This window comes from Trichomonas vaginalis, chromosome II (assembly GCF_026262505.1).
Source record: "Trichomonas vaginalis G3 chromosome II, whole genome shotgun sequence".
NCBI classification, from domain to species: domain Eukaryota; phylum Parabasalia; order Trichomonadida; family Trichomonadidae; genus Trichomonas; species Trichomonas vaginalis.
Window position 1 is genome coordinate 25,476,704 of NC_067204.1, and position 15,350 is coordinate 25,492,053.

Genomic DNA, 15,350 nt, shown 5'->3' on the forward strand with positions numbered 1-15,350 from the left:
ATGTATATTATGTCAAAACAAATAGAAGAGTTTAAAATATAAATTTAAAAAAAAATTTACAAAAATTTATGGAAAATAAAAATACAATAAAATAAACGTAATCTCAATACAACAATCTAACAAATTAACAACAACCTTAGTTCTGTTTCATTCTTTTCAATAATTCATTTATTGAATAAATTGAAGCAGCGTTCTGAAACAGCTGAGTATTGTTTGGCTCTGGTATTGGCGGCAAGTTAAACTTCCACGTTGGGTGGTAATCAGTGTCATCCAGAGGAGAATTGGCTGGACAAGTATTGTTTGTGATTCTGATGATATCTGGCTCTTGTTCTATATCTGTCAGAGGCTGATTTGTATTTCCGCCTATGCAAGTATTCTTCCAAAGCTGTCGTAATTTTGAGATATTCGATGCAGGGATTCCGGAAATGCTTCGGAGCTTGGCGATCTCGGCAAAAGGCCATTCGATGTTAATTGGAACGCCCCTCTGCATGATTTTGTTGAAGAAATTCATCAATGAGTCAATTGACACGTTTAAAGAGCCGTCAAACTTCACGGTCTTCAAATTCTTGTTGTTCGATATAAACGTGGCAAGTGTAGCAAGCCCTTGTTCGCCCAATGGCTGTCCGGAAAGATCTAAATATAATATCGCCTGATTTGAAGATAAAATCTCCAAAAACCTGGATAAGGATGAATCAGCGCGTGTAGTATCATCGAAAGCGCGCATGTACAAGTCAGTAATGCAAGAATTTGTTTTCATCATTTCAGCGAACGGAGAAATGAAGCTGTTGTACGTCTGAGCTGTATAGCAGTCGTCAAGGTAGACCTGGGACAAGTTCTGGCATTTGGCGAGAAATTGTAAAAATACGGGAGAAATCTGGTTTCCGGACCAGTTTATGGACTTAATGGATTGGGTAGGTGAAGCACAGTATGCTTGGAAGAAGGATGACCATGACTGTGGCCCAGTAAGCGCGTAACTAAGATCCATCGTAATAAAGTTGTTCTGAGGGATGTGGTTGAGGATTCGGCACCACATGGAGATGAGGCTGTAGTTTTCCCAGCGAACATGAGTAAATGTGAAGTTGTTTATCGAAGATGAAATCGGAATTTTGTCTAACTCTTTGCCAATGATGTAGCCTCCATCAACAATAATTCCTTGTAGGTTTTTGTTGGATAAATATGGTAAAATCGAGTCGATTGGAACTTGGCAGTTGTGAAATTCGAAAACTTTGACTAATTGAAGAGTTTTCATAAGCGAATCGATATTTAATGTTGGCATATCACATATACAAAGCGTATTTAATGTTTTAATTGCGTCTGTCTTTGAAAGTTCGTGAATAAATTTATCAAAATATGAATTTTCAACGGCATCAATGAGAGTTAGCTTATTAAACCTCCTGCACGTAATTAACTGAGTGAAGAACGGCATGTTGTCAGCATTAATTCCGCTTTTTATGAAGTTTATATTCGATAATTTTGTTTCTTTGTTTGCAATCAATGAATTGACGACCTGTGGTATCTGATTATTAAGTTTTTCCGTAAACGAAATAGTTTCGAAGTTTTTCATTGTCTTCAAGAAAGGACAAATCAAATTCCAGTTTGTGTTTTCCGCTGCTGCTGGAACCACGATTTCCTTGAAGCAAGTAGAGTCCGAGAATGCACTGAGCAAGTCAGGAAGATAATTTTCTGAGCATTGTAGCGCATGAAGATCTAATTTTTGATAAGATTGGCGTAAAGCTGTTTCGATTTCATCTACTAAGACTTGTGGAAGAGGAATTCCTCTTTTGAATAAATTATATTTAAATTGGCACAAATTCCATAAAGGAGTAGGTTCCTGGGGCTTAATTCTGTCAGAATCGAGTTTGCACTTGCCTCCTAGTCTTGCACAGCATGTGTGCATGGCAAGACAGACTTGAAAAGCGTTGGGGACTTCGAATTCAATACTAGATTCTGAAGTCTCGAGCTTTATTCTCATGTCTGAAGGAGCTGACAGTCTAATGATTTCATCCCAGAAAAAACGATCGGCGATTTGAATATCAACATCAGGCGAGCTACTTTCAAACAGAATAAATTCAAATTCTGTTGCGAGAAATGATGCTTTAATTGATTTTTCGTTTGAAAAATGAGTAATCTTCATACATCCGAGAATATTTTCATTGCCAATCTTAGATATTGGCTTTACTCTGGCAAGAACTTTCTCATTTTTTATCATTTGTCACTTTTTTGATCATCTCAACTCTAACTCACTGAGTTATAAACGGTGACAGAAATAAAAGAATTAAATGTATCAATGTACCATTAATTAAATTCTTTTAAAAATAACAAAATAAAAGATTTTTTACATCATTTGAGGGGTGAAGGAAATGTAAACTTCTCAATTATGGATAAAGAATCAAATCTTTACTATTTTTGAAGTTAAGAAGGATATTCAGGAATGTTAATTGCCATACCATGCTATGTTATGCTAAATTACACATACTTTTACGCTTTTTTTATAATTATAGCATTTCATTATCAATTGAAAATAAGTTCATATAGAAGCAGAAGGAATTAATCTAAGAATGAAGTAATTAGAATTGGATTTGTTGGATGGTTCACCATAAAGATCTAATATTTAAAATAAGACTATCAAAGATTTGTTATATAATTTAGAATTATGTATTATATGAAATGCAAAACATAATTCCATGAAATAAATTGGCTAAAAATAATTAATTCATGAGTGATGAATTCATAGTTACAATAATTCTGGATAAAGAGATCAACTTTAGTTATTTTGTCACTTTTTAATGAAAAAACGAACTTCTCCTCGTTCTCGAAATGCTATGAAGGAACCAAAAGAATTTGAATTTGCTAAACTTGCAATCACTCCAGAATTAGCAGAGAAGCGAAAAGAAATGATGGTAAAGAATGACGAACTAGAAGAAGCAAAATCAAAATTCGAAGAGTGGAAAGTTGACTTCCAATCAAGAAAAGCAGAAATAGATGATAAAATGTCAAAACTCGAAGACCAAAAACGCAATTTGATTCAATTTACTCGTCATCATAATTTAGAACTCGAAAAAGCGCAACAACGTGAAGAAGAATCTAAAATAAAAATGATTAATATAAGAAAAGAAATCGATGTTCTTAAAAAAGAAGATGATCAATTGCAATCTCAAATCGATGATTTGATGAAAAAGATCAATCAATTGCAGCCATGCGCCGATTACTTGCAGGCAGCTGTTGACTACAGCCCTAACTTCGATTCGGTTGAATATATGTTAAATCGCTATCATTCTATCAGTGAAACAAGAGCTGAGTTTTTGGGCAAATATCAAAACTTGCTTATGACATTTGGAGATGATAGTAAGAAGCTTGATGAACTTCTTAAACTTAGAAAAGCATATTTAATCGATCGAACAATGAAGTTTAACAAAGAAATCGCAAAATACGAGCAAACAAAGCAACAAAGAGAATACAGAAAAATGTCTTTGATTAAAGATGTTCAAAGAATCGAAGAAAAATTAATTGAATTATCTTCGATTAAAACATCTATTCGTACCATTTATGAGAGCGCAATGGACAGAATGCAATCAAATGATGCTAGAAAGAAAGCTCCTCCAGCAAGTTCTCTCACAGAAGAACAGATGCTGATAGCAATCCAGAATAGATTTAGTGATCTATCCGAAATCATCAAGGCTGCTAATGTGAAAGTCATTATATGAGATTTATCGTTTAAAACATATTTATTTTGTTTGTAATATGATTCAATAAAAGAATCTTTTTAATAATAATAACTTATTTTTACGTATTTTTCTAATGAACAATAAGGTATTAATAATTAGAGTTATTCGGTAGTCTCCTTCAATATTGAAATTTAGAGGTTGAGTTTTATGATGAATATTCTGTTTTTCCTGCTGATTTATTACAATATATAACCAATGGTATAAGAGTGAATGCAATAATGAAGGATTCGAATACGAATAATATTGATTCTGCAAAATATCACAACAAATTATATCACATATGCATTTTTATATAAATTCATGCCTATTTGATGAATTACAAAGCAATATGTCTGAAATTTAAAATCCGAACAGAGCTCCGAAATTTGAGAGAAAATGGCCTTCCTTTTTTGAAGATGTCTGCTAAGCTCGTTAAGAACGCCGGCTACTTCTCTCGCTTCCAAACAAAGTTCCGCAGGCGGCGTGAGGCTAAGACTGATTACGTTCAGCGTACTCAGCTCATCCAGCAGGATAAGACAAAGTATGGTGCTGCTAAGTACCGCCTTGTCGCTCGTATCACAAACACAAAGGTCATTGCTCAGATCGTTGTTGCCGAACTCACAGGTGATAAGACAGTCTGCCAGGCTCTCTCCACAGAACTTCCAAAGTACGGCATCAAGCTCGGTCTTTCCAACTACCCAGCTGCTTATGCTACAGGTCTTCTTGTTGCTCGCCGCTTCCTCACACAGATGAAGCTTGCCGATGTCTTCAAGACAGAGATCACAGAGGAATACCTCAACGATGAAGAGAACAGACGTCCATTCAAGGTTATCCTTGATGTTGGTCTTGCTCGTACAACAACAGGCGCTAAGGTCTTCGCCGTCATGAAGGGTGCCGTCGATGGTGGCCTCTTCATCCCACACAACGTCTGCCGCCTCGCCTGCAAGTTCGACAAGAAGGACAAGGATGCTGGCAAGGACCGCAAGGACGTCCCAGCTGACAAGATTGTCAAGGGCAACCAGTACTACATCCTCGGTGGCGCCGTTGCTGACTACATGCGCAAGCTCAAGAAGGAGTCCGAAGAGAAGTACAACAAGCAGTTCTCCCGCTACGTCAAGGCCGGAATCACAGCTGACAACCTTGAGAAGATCTACAAGGATGCTCACGCTGCCATCCGCAAGAACCCAGCTGCTACAGTCATCGCTGACAAGAAGAAGCACGCTGAGGAGATGAAGCAGAAGCACGCTCCAAAGAAGCCACAGACAAAGAAGCTCTCCTTCGAAGAGAAGCGCAAGATCCTCAACGAGCATCTTGTTGCTGCTGGCCTTCCACCACGCAAGTAAATCGTTATTTACTTTATATGATTTAATTCTTCACATTTTTTTTAATTATATTCTCATTCATTCAAATTATAATGTGTTCATTTTCTCTTTGACTGTTTTGGACTAAGACAATTTTAAATTAAATACGATTTTGATTCAAAAAGATAGATTATTGAAAAAATATTGTTCAAAATGTAATATTAATGAGAATTTATGATTGGATAAATCATCTAAAACAAATTCTTATTATAATTCACTCAAGATGCAAGCGAATATATGAAGTTTTGTGGAATTGAGATTGAAAAAACAGGAAATAATCAATGATATTAGAAAATTATTAAAAGGGGGGAACTTCGTCGACAACAAAGGTATCGACCAAAATTGTTCCCATTATGCTTGACATATGAAGTATAGTAATAGTGTGTATGGACTCATAGAATGGCTTTCGTTTGATTTCGAGATATATTATGATCTTCTAAAATATCCATATTTTACTTGATAACCCGTATGTTTTATCGTATCATGAAAATTAAACGAAAAATATGGCTCAAGACGAGCAAAATTCGATGGTAAAAAAGTAAATTGTTTATTGATTAGAGTGCTTTCAGGTATTTTTTTGAAGTAACACTTTATTCGTTTTTCTTTCTACAAATGTATATAAAACATGCACAAATAAGGATTTATAATTAAAAATATTATTCGAATTGGATAAATAAATCGTTAGATCTTAGATTTTATTAATTATTTCTTCTTAAAATGAGACTGTGGTAATGGTAACTGTGTATGAGAGTTAGAGTATTGTTAAATTGCGCGAAATGTTGATAAGTTTCAAAAACGATTTGTAATATGTTCAAATATATTAAAATTTAATAACATGTGATAACATCGACTGCAAACAATCGATTTTAAGTGATTGATGAAAATCGATATCAATATTTAAAATTTTCGAGTTTTTTTTGACTGATAGCAATTGCCTTGGATACCTAGAATGAAGTTCTCCTTGGTGAAATTCTCCAAATTTTTTCCATTTTAGAAAAAGCCTAAGCAATTTTCTAGAAAATGAAAACGTTTTTTTCAATTATCGATTTTTTTGGAAAAATGAGGTTAATTTTTTTGAAGATTTATAATTTAGAGAGAAATAAACCATTTTCATTGTGTTATAAATCGATAAAAACTTTTTATTTTTGTTATTCTATAATTTTTCTACTAAAATATATCAATTATACAGCCAATTCATATAACTATTTTTCTAAGATATAGAAAAGAAGTATATATTCCTAAACCATAAATCAGCCATAGTTTACTATCAAAAATAATATATTATTATATATAGATAACCATCCATTGTTAGTAATTTAAAATTATTTCTGGTTCAAATTAAGGATTATCTTCATTTGTTTAGAAAATATTGTAAAAGTCTAGAAAACAATCAATAATATCATGATTTTATTCACAGATGAGTTCAAGATATATATTGTGATTTGATTTTCGATAATAAATCTGAATCAAATGTATATTAAACTCGCACATTTAGTCTTCTTATCATAATAATGTTATCAGTTAGTGACTATGGCTACAAAACAAGCAACATTAGATCTGTATCTCATAATCAAACGGAAGTTAAGCTAAGATATTTGAGATTTTATCACCTGGTAGTATGCATGATACTATACCAGAATGACTAGTCAATCTGTTGTTTTAATATCGTTTTAAATTTTTTATGCCAAAATATTACTTTGGCTATCATTGGTAATACGTAAGGTTGCTACTGTTGTAATATTTCGAAAAAATAAAGGTATCAACTTTAATGCAAGATATGATGAGTTGAACATCGAATAATTGGGTTTTTGTAATATTAATATTCTTTAGTCCCTAGTATATCATTGTTTCATACTAATAACGTGGATCAATTCCGTTTCAATGATCAGATAAAGCAGAAACAATATACTCAGGTGCCACTTTTTTGGTCTAAAAAATGAGTTCCCCCCTTTTAAATTATTTTTAACATGGGAATAAGAATACTATATCCTTAACCAAATCCGATATTGTAATTTGTTGGTGAGGTGAAGTCATACAATCAAAAATAATTGAAATCCGCTCACCATCCAACAACTAATATTGATTTAAAATGTTTGCTTCTCAGTATAGAGCAATTATGATGTTTTGGTGTTCAGAAAAAATTTCTACGGGAAACTCAGAATTATCCTTACAAAAAGTGGATGAGTGGTCGATGAGTTGCTTTACTTTCAACGATGGCTGCTAAGTACACTATCGTCCTCCTCCGTCACGGTGAATCCGAATGGAACCTCGAGAACAAGTTCACAGGCTGGTACGACTGCGACCTCTCTGCCAAGGGCCGTGAAGAGGCTAAGTCTGCTGGTGAAGTCCTCAAGGCCGAAGGATTCACATTCGATATCGCCTTCACATCCGTCCTTAAGCGTGCTATCCGCACACTCTGGATCACACTCGATGGCATGAACTTAATGCACATCCCAGTCATTCGCTCATGGCGTCTTAACGAGCGCCACTACGGTGCTCTCCAGGGCCTCAACAAGGCTGACACAGCCAAGAAGTACGGTATGGAGAAGGTTACAGAATGGCGCCGTGCTTTCGCCATCCCACCACCACCACTTGAGAAGGATTCTCCATACTACCCAGGCAACGATGCCCGCTACAAGGACCTCGACCCAGCTTGCCTCCCACTCCACGAGTCCCTCAAGACAACAATCGATCGTGTTCTTCCATTCTGGTTCGACCAGATCGTTCCAGCCATCAAGTCTGGCAAGAAGGTCATCATCGCTGCTCACGGCAACTCCCTCCGTGCCCTCGTCAAGTATCTTGACAACATGTCCGAGGATGAGATCGTTGCTCTCAACATCCCAACAGCTGTTCCACTCGTTTACGAGCTCGATGAGAACCTCCGCCCAGTTTCCCACCGCTACCTCGGTGATCAGGAGAAGATCGCTGCTGCTATCAACGCTGTCGCTAACCAGACAAAGGGCAAGTAAAAAATGGTGATTAGTGGTTATTAATTGTACTACTTTTTTTTACAAATGCAAATTGCAAAAAAAAAACAAAATTAAAAATTTATCTTCATTTGGAACAAATATGACTTAGTGTTTATGTTTGTGTTGTGTCATTATTGTTATGTTTTGCCAATATCCGAGAATATAGAATACGTTTTGAACTCCGGTAGTATTATTTACTAAACATTTATTAATTTTTTTTTATGTGATTAATTATCTCTTAGAGATAATAGATATTCTCTGACAGATCCACGTGCAACTGTGAGGGCAGTATTTCCTCTATTATCCCTCGCTTCTTTATCAGCCCCAATAGAGATAAGATATTTAACAACATCAAGATTACCTCTTTGTGATGCAAAAATGAGAAGAGTCTCTCCTGAAGGACTCCTTACATCTTTATCAGCTCCAACAGATATAAGGTATTCAACAACTTCAATATGATCATTAAATGAAGCAAAAATGAGTGGAGTCCATCCACATCTACCCTCACTTCTATATTAGCGCCATTGTAGATAAGATAATTAACAATTTCAAGATTACCGAACCTTGATGCGTAAATGAGAGGGGTCCACCCAGAACTATTTGAAATTTCTATATCATAGCCACTCTCAATCAGAGATTTAACAAGGTCTAGATCTCCTGTGGCACATGCTCGATGAAGTTTATCTGTAATATTGTTGACATCCAGGGATTTTTCAAACATTAAGGGTGCACCCGTATGTACGTTTATTTGAGAGGAGGAGGATTACCCTCTCAATTTTGAGGGATTCGTTAGTTTATTTTCTCGATGAATATGCAATAAAATTTGATTTTTACCTTATCAATATACTTCATATAATATACACATGTTCATATAAAAACTTTTTTCCAAAATCCTCAGGAATTAAGGGATTTTTGAATTTTAAGAATTTTTTTCGAATTTTTTCGAAAAAAAATATTTTCAGAACAGCCTTAACGGCTAAGATTTAGGAACAATGTTAAGTATCAAAAAGAAAGGAGGTCTGATATAGACAACATATATCGTTGAAGGTTGAAAAAATCTCTAATATTTGAGCCCAAAATTTCAAAATTTAATTTTTTGAAAAAAGAGGCCACCCGTATGTACGTTTAGTTGAGAGGAGGAGGATTATATTTTTGAAAGGGTGAAACATTATGAATATGTTAATTATATAATAATATGTATTATTATAAAAAAGAAAAAATAAAGCACGTTAAAATTTTTCTTTCTTGATTTTTTACAAAATCTACTTAGAATTATGCAAAATATGACTAAATAATTATAAATTTCAAGTTAAATTTTAATTTTGATAAATAATTTAAATTTCAAAATATCAAGTTCAGTTCGACTATGTATGTAGTAATTCCTCAATAAAGTGCCAAAAACCTATTAAAATATATGAACATTTTCAACATTTTAATGTTTTTATTTAAAAATTTGTTGGAATATGAGCTTCAAACAATTATTATGTAAATAAAAATAATTAAATATATGTATTTATTCGTATTACAACCGTAGTAAGTCGATTCTTCCTTTCTTCTACTGAGTTTTGAATTTGATTTCGAATTGTAAAGAGATTCAAAGGGAAAATACTAGCGGATAAAAACTACCTCCATGAAAGGGTCATAATGGACTCAAGTTGTATTTTTTGATATTTTTTGCTTTTCGAGCCTAAATAGGTAGCCAAGATAATGCCTAAAAATAAGGTTCTAAATTCTGAAGTTTACATGATCCTCTCGTGTGCACCCTTAATTTTAGTCAAAAAAAAAACCAACTTTCTATTCAAATTTCCACTCAAACGATAGTTTTTCTAAAAAGTTCAATTTTATGAATTATTTTTAATGACTTATTGTAGAAAAACAGTTATTTATAAATTTTCTAAATGAAAAGAAGCAGAAAACTTCAAATATTAACAAAATTAAGTTTAAACTCTATAATAATATAATTTATATACAAACATACAAAATAATATTAGTACTATAATGCTGAAAGTAATTTTTGGATTTCACTGCTCGCATTTGAAAAATGCGGTGACAAAGAAATCCTTTTCGCTTTTGCGCGTAACGATTCGTGATTACGTGCAGCCAAATATAGGAATTTCGCTGAGAATTCAACGGGAAGATTCTCTGCATTTTCAATTTTGTTGAGAACATAAGCGGCGGAAGTATAAGATCTTATGCCCTTGAGAAGGACATTTTGGGCTGTTTCCAATCTCCACATCTTTCCGCAATAATGGAGAAACCTGGGTTCGAAATCTTCGCAAAAAGAAGCACAAATAAGAAATAAATCTCTTATGGAAGGCCTCTGAGAGTTTACAAAATATAAATAGTGGTCATGAGGAATTCTTTGACAAATTCGAAGTGTCAAAGCTAATTTTAATGATATCTCAATTATTTCATCGTCTTTTCGGTTTAGAAGTACAATAACTTTTTCTGTTATTCGATCTATGTACTCTTGTCTTATTTCTTTGATGGAATAAAGAGCATTCATCGTTAAAACCAAATCTTTTTGAGTTTTAGCAGAAAGAAAGGCTTCTTCAGGGAACCCTTGTCTGCATGCTAAAATTAGTATTGATGTATCCTGTTCTGGTGATTTTGTTGGCAGTTTTTCTAAGAATTTTTCTATTAAATCTTTTTGTAAGGTTTTAACAGGAAATTTCCTTACAATATCAACTAAATCATCAAAAAGCGGTGATCTGAGAAGAAAATTAATCATTATACTGAGTAATTCAGAATTTGAATTTAAATTTTCTTTGAAAATTTTAAAAACAGACTCTGAAACACTCATTGGCATTTTTGACTTCTCAAACATCTTCACAAATTGCTCAAAAGTCATCTCTTTTTTTGAATAATTTTCAATTGCCTTTAACCAATCAGCAGCAACGTAAATAGGGTTCGCTTTGCATCTCTCGATATGGCTACGTAATTTTTCGATGTCGCATCCATCAAAAAAGTATTCACAAGTTTCAAATAATTCAATAATTTCGGAAAAAGTTGGTCTTTGTTGGGGATCCTGAGCCCAACATTTTTCCATTAGGCTTTTCATCTTCTTGGGTGTTCGACTTGGCAGTATTGGCCTAGCCTGCTGTTCAATAATTGCCTTTCTCATCTCATTTGGGTCGTGGAACTGATTAAATGGCCGATCACATATGAGAATCTCGGCCAACATGATACCGTATGCATAAACATCTATTTTTGATGATATCTTACCGTTTGTTAATAGTTCAGGAGCCATCCATTGCATTGTTCCGACGGCTTGGGCCTTAACTGTCTCTGTAGCAGCTCCATTTCTTGATAATCCGAAGTCGCAGATCTTTATTTTAAGGTCTTCGTCAAGTAAAATGTTCAAAGACTTCAAATCTCGGTGAATTATCTCATTTGAATGGAGATACTGCATTCCTCGAGCGATATCGTAAGTGGCAATGGTGTTCTGGGTGGCGTCAAGACGGTGTTTGAACGTTAAATCCTCGTATAATGAGCCATTTGGCATGTAATCCGTAATAATGCAGAAAGGAGACTTGGCTGTGGCACCTACGAAGCCTACAATGCAAGGATGAGGGATCTCTGCAAGTCTGGAGAACACAGAAACCTCGCGTTGGTAGATTTGGAACCTTGCCGTATTAAATGAGGATAAAGAGAACTTTTTGATTGCAACGAGTTTGTTGGTTCGATTGTTTATACCTTTAAAAACAACTCCTGTGATTCCGAAGCCGATTTCCTCTTGAAAAACGAAATCTTTGATATTGACCTTGAAATGAGAATATTGTTTTGGAATTGGTGCAAAATCTTGCTCTGTAAGTTCTATTTTTGAGTTTTGTTCCGCTAGTTTTGCAGAAATTTCAGTAATTCTCGTTTGAAGCGTTGAAATTAATTTTGAATCAGGCTGAGACTCTACATTGTATGACGAAAATGATGAAGCGATTGCCTTAAGGTCATATGTGTTGTATTTAATTAAATCCTCTGATTGTGAATCAAAAAATTGATCTGCTTCTGGATAAATAACTGAACAAAGAGATTCAATTTCATCGAACATGTCTTGTATGTAATTGTAACAAAAGTTGCATGATTGATCTAATACATTGAATGTCCAAGTATCAAGTTTATATTTTTCAAGGATTTCGCTAAATTTTTTAAGAACGTCAATAATTTTTAAAACTACGTCCTTCTCCTCTTCTGATATTTCATCTTTTTCGCTTTGCGCAAACTTAAAATTGTAAAATTTTTTTAATTGATATATTACATACTCAAATTTACGTCTATGAGCCGCAGTTTGAGTAGCTATACCATTTAGTGCAATGATGGCACGAAAAAGTCTGCCGTATAATGCGGCTCTGGGCGGCATTCAATTTCGAGAAATCAAAAATCTAATCACATGTCACATTTTAAGGCAAAATCTTGATGTAAAATTATCCACACCTACAGTTTTCCTTCCTTGGCTGTTGAAAAACATATTCTTCATTAAGAGAGGAACTAGTATGCGAAGAATCGCAAAAAAATATTTCGAAATGATTGAGATAATCCTTGTAAAAAATTAATTGGTTGATTTACTAGTTTCATACACATATGTCAGCTATTTAGTGTGTTTACAGTTTTAATTTTGACTTGTTCATAGTATTTGAAAGATATAAGATTATTCGAACAAGTTCACGTGTTATAAAGCATCTATCTAGTAAAATCCACTATAGGTGTGTTTGTGTATTTTTGGTAGGCAATGCAAATTTAGAAAAATACAACTATCCAAGAATTCGATATGAAATTGATCGAAATTGGAAGAATTATCTTGCTTTTTCTCATGAAATATGAATTATTTGAAGGAGAAAATAATAATACTATAAGTATTTCCTTCAAATATAGAATATAAAAATATGATATATATCAAAAAAAGCGCCTTGTGTGCTAAATGAAGCATAAAATCAAATGTTATCGACTGGTGAGACGCATCCATATCTTGGATATTGTTCAACACAAACCTTGAAATTCCAAAAAAAATTCAAAAATTCAAAAATGAATTTTAAAAATACAAATTTTAACTTGAAAAACTTAAAACGAAAAAATTTTGGAATTGTTGTTATACTTTATAATTGATTCTTTCCTAAAGCAACTCAATGTTCTAGTAAAATAACTCGAAAATATTGAAAGATATTTTATTACAATAATAACTAGGCTATTAACGTAATTGTATTATGAATATACTCATGGGTGATTACGAAGATTGACTTATTTTATGAAAACTTTAAAATAACAAATAATTTCTAATATTTCCATTAATTGAATGATTGTACAAATGAATAGTCACAAAATGACTTTCTGTAATAGTTTGCCCATTAATAACCTACTCGAATAAGCTTCAACGCTCTGTCATAACTCAGAAATCAACTAATTTTCATTCATAAACTCAACATATCATATGTAAATCACAACATACAGATAGATATGATGATTCTAAGTGTTGTTTGAAAAAAAAAGTAAAAAAAAGTTAAATTAGCAAAAACAGCGGCAGTGGGGTGTTTATTAGGCACCCATGGGTTCTAATCGAACTCAAATTAGAGATCAAAATCGAACCCAAGAAGATCTGGTTGGAGATCTTGTTCAACATACTCTGGTGAGGAGTATGTGAGTGGGAAATCGTCGAAACCATTATCGATAGTTTCAACGGTTAAAGGGGTAAATGTTTGTTCGGTAGGATATATTGGTTCTGAAGGGAGATTGGTAAGATCTGTAATTGGACCTAAAATCTCAACCTTTGGCTGTTCTTCTACCTTAGCAGCCTTGACAGCCTTTTCTGTAATCTGAATGGATGTTGAAACATCGCCAGCAGCAATGCGACGCTTGAGGGCTGAATTCCAGCGGTTCTTGACAGCATTATCTGTACGGCCTGGTAAGAACTCTGCAATTTTAGCCCATTTGTTGCCTAATTCCTTTTGCTTCTGGATGATCAAGTCGTCCTCATCTGGAGTCCAAGAAGTCTTTCTGAGGTTTGGATCCAAGCTGTTGTGCCATCTCTCGCGGCACTGCTTGCCGATACGGCCTGAGATTGTCTCGGCTAACTTTGTCCAGCTTGTAGGTCCGTGAACCTTAACCCACTCGATGACTTTCTCGTCTTCTTCACGTGTCCAGCTTCCGTTGACAATACTTGTAGCTGTAACGTTTTCAATTCCAGTGATTTTCGAAAGATCAAGCAAAACGGAATCATCTGTGACTTTGAGGGTCTTTATGCTGAGGCAGATGCTTCGTGAGCGTGCTCGCGTTGGGGCGAGTGGCTCTTTAAATGTGTGAGTAGTTTGCGTCGCTTCCATTATGAAGAATGATTAATTTTTTTTTGATCTCGTTAGAAATCATTTCAATGTAAAAAAAATTTTGATGGTTTGGAGATCTATACATATACGTTATTATTTTGGATTTAAATTTTTCGAAAAAAAGCATTCTCGTTACGAAGTCATTTTATGAAGATGTAAACTTCCACTAGTTATTTTCAAAAATATGAATCAACTATCCTAATACCATAATTAGTCTCCAATTTTTTGATAATGCCCTCAGAAAAACTAAATCTTCGTTTTTTCAGCAGAACTTTTGTGAGAAGACCCTGCAAAAAGCACGTTATGTAAAAAGCATTATCTCCTATAAAATAGCTTGCAAATAAAATATTAAACACATGTAAAAAACAGATAAAATTTCGTTGCTATTTCTATCGTATTGATCAATATCATTTTTATTGCATAATGTTTAACAACTTGGCCTAGAATTTAAATATGACAATGATGATCGTTGAATTAACTTTTGTACATGAAATTATTAAAAATTGCAACGCACAATGGCACTAATATAGAAGATTGAATTAAAAACATAATGACTTTCAAATGCCATAGAAATGCCATGTTTTATGATAGTATTTTTGGATTTCATAACATTCCTATAACAATTCTGCTTGACTCGTTAATATAAAAAAGGTGTACTATAAACATGTAGAATTATTGACCAGAGATTAGACATTGCAACGGTCTATGTCCTCTCAATTTTTCATTAGTTTGTCAAAAGGTGACTTAATTCTCAATTTCTTTTCACTTTTGGAATCGAAATAGTTCATATAAACTCATCTATATGGCTAGTGTTCCTTGAAATAAAGGCCTTTATATTCCTGAGCCGGTAAATTAAATTGACGACTAAAGTGAATTGTTTCAATCTAAGGGAAAACAATTCAATATTTTAAAGTTCCGATAATATAACAAAAAGCCATGAATCAAAACCTTTCGATAGAATCGCTTCAATCAGAGGACTCTATTGTGAAATTTTGAACGAAAGAG

The 15,350-nt window shown here is 33.8% G+C and overlaps 6 protein-coding genes across 6 annotated transcripts, besides 1 other annotated feature; 3 read left to right on the plus strand and 3 right to left on the minus strand.

The window, feature by feature from the left end:
• Positions 1 to 68: 68 nt before the first annotated feature.
• TVAGG3_0608300 (leucine-rich repeat-containing protein 34 family) lies at positions 69 to 2,209 on the minus strand (the record flags this gene model as incomplete). The annotated part of the gene is made up of 1 exon (XM_001578966.1): positions 137 to 2,209. One exon carries the CDS (start codon positions 2,207 to 2,209, stop codon positions 137 to 139), a length of 2,073 nt encoding a protein of 690 aa, XP_001579016.1.
• Positions 2,210 to 2,786: 577 nt separating this feature from the next.
• TVAGG3_0608310 (DUF4200 domain family) lies at positions 2,787 to 3,704 on the plus strand (the record flags this gene model as incomplete). The annotated part of the gene is made up of 1 exon (XM_001578965.1): positions 2,787 to 3,704. One exon carries the CDS (start codon positions 2,787 to 2,789, stop codon positions 3,702 to 3,704), a length of 918 nt encoding a protein of 305 aa, XP_001579015.1.
• Positions 3,705 to 4,101: 397 nt separating this feature from the next.
• Positions 4,102 to 5,073, plus strand: TVAGG3_0608320 (ribosomal protein L5; the record flags this gene model as incomplete). The annotated part of the gene is made up of 1 exon (XM_001578964.2): positions 4,121 to 5,047. One exon carries the CDS (start codon positions 4,121 to 4,123, stop codon positions 5,045 to 5,047), a length of 927 nt encoding a protein of 308 aa, XP_001579014.1.
• Positions 5,074 to 7,243: 2,170 nt separating this feature from the next.
• On the plus strand, positions 7,244 to 8,123 carry TVAGG3_0608330 (regulation of pentose-phosphate shunt; the record flags this gene model as incomplete). Its single annotated transcript, XM_001578963.2, has 1 exon — positions 7,279 to 8,034. One exon carries the CDS (start codon positions 7,279 to 7,281, stop codon positions 8,032 to 8,034), a length of 756 nt encoding a protein of 251 aa, XP_001579013.1.
• A 635-nt stretch (positions 8,124 to 8,758) lies between these two features.
• Positions 8,759 to 9,798: a mobile genetic element.
• Positions 9,799 to 10,000: 202 nt separating this feature from the next.
• Positions 10,001 to 12,407, minus strand: TVAGG3_0608350 (protein kinase protein; the record flags this gene model as incomplete). The annotated part of the gene is made up of 1 exon (XM_001578962.1): positions 10,028 to 12,391. The coding sequence occupies one exon, from the start codon at positions 12,389 to 12,391 to the stop codon at positions 10,028 to 10,030; it is 2,364 nt and encodes a 787-aa protein (XP_001579012.1).
• Positions 12,408 to 13,124: 717 nt separating this feature from the next.
• On the minus strand, positions 13,125 to 14,370 carry TVAGG3_0608360 (RNA polymerase II transcription regulator recruiting protein; the record flags this gene model as incomplete). The annotated part of the gene is made up of 1 exon (XM_001578961.2): positions 13,593 to 14,345. One exon carries the CDS (start codon positions 14,343 to 14,345, stop codon positions 13,593 to 13,595), a length of 753 nt encoding a protein of 250 aa, XP_001579011.1.
• Between the last annotated feature and the right edge of the window lie 980 nt (positions 14,371 to 15,350).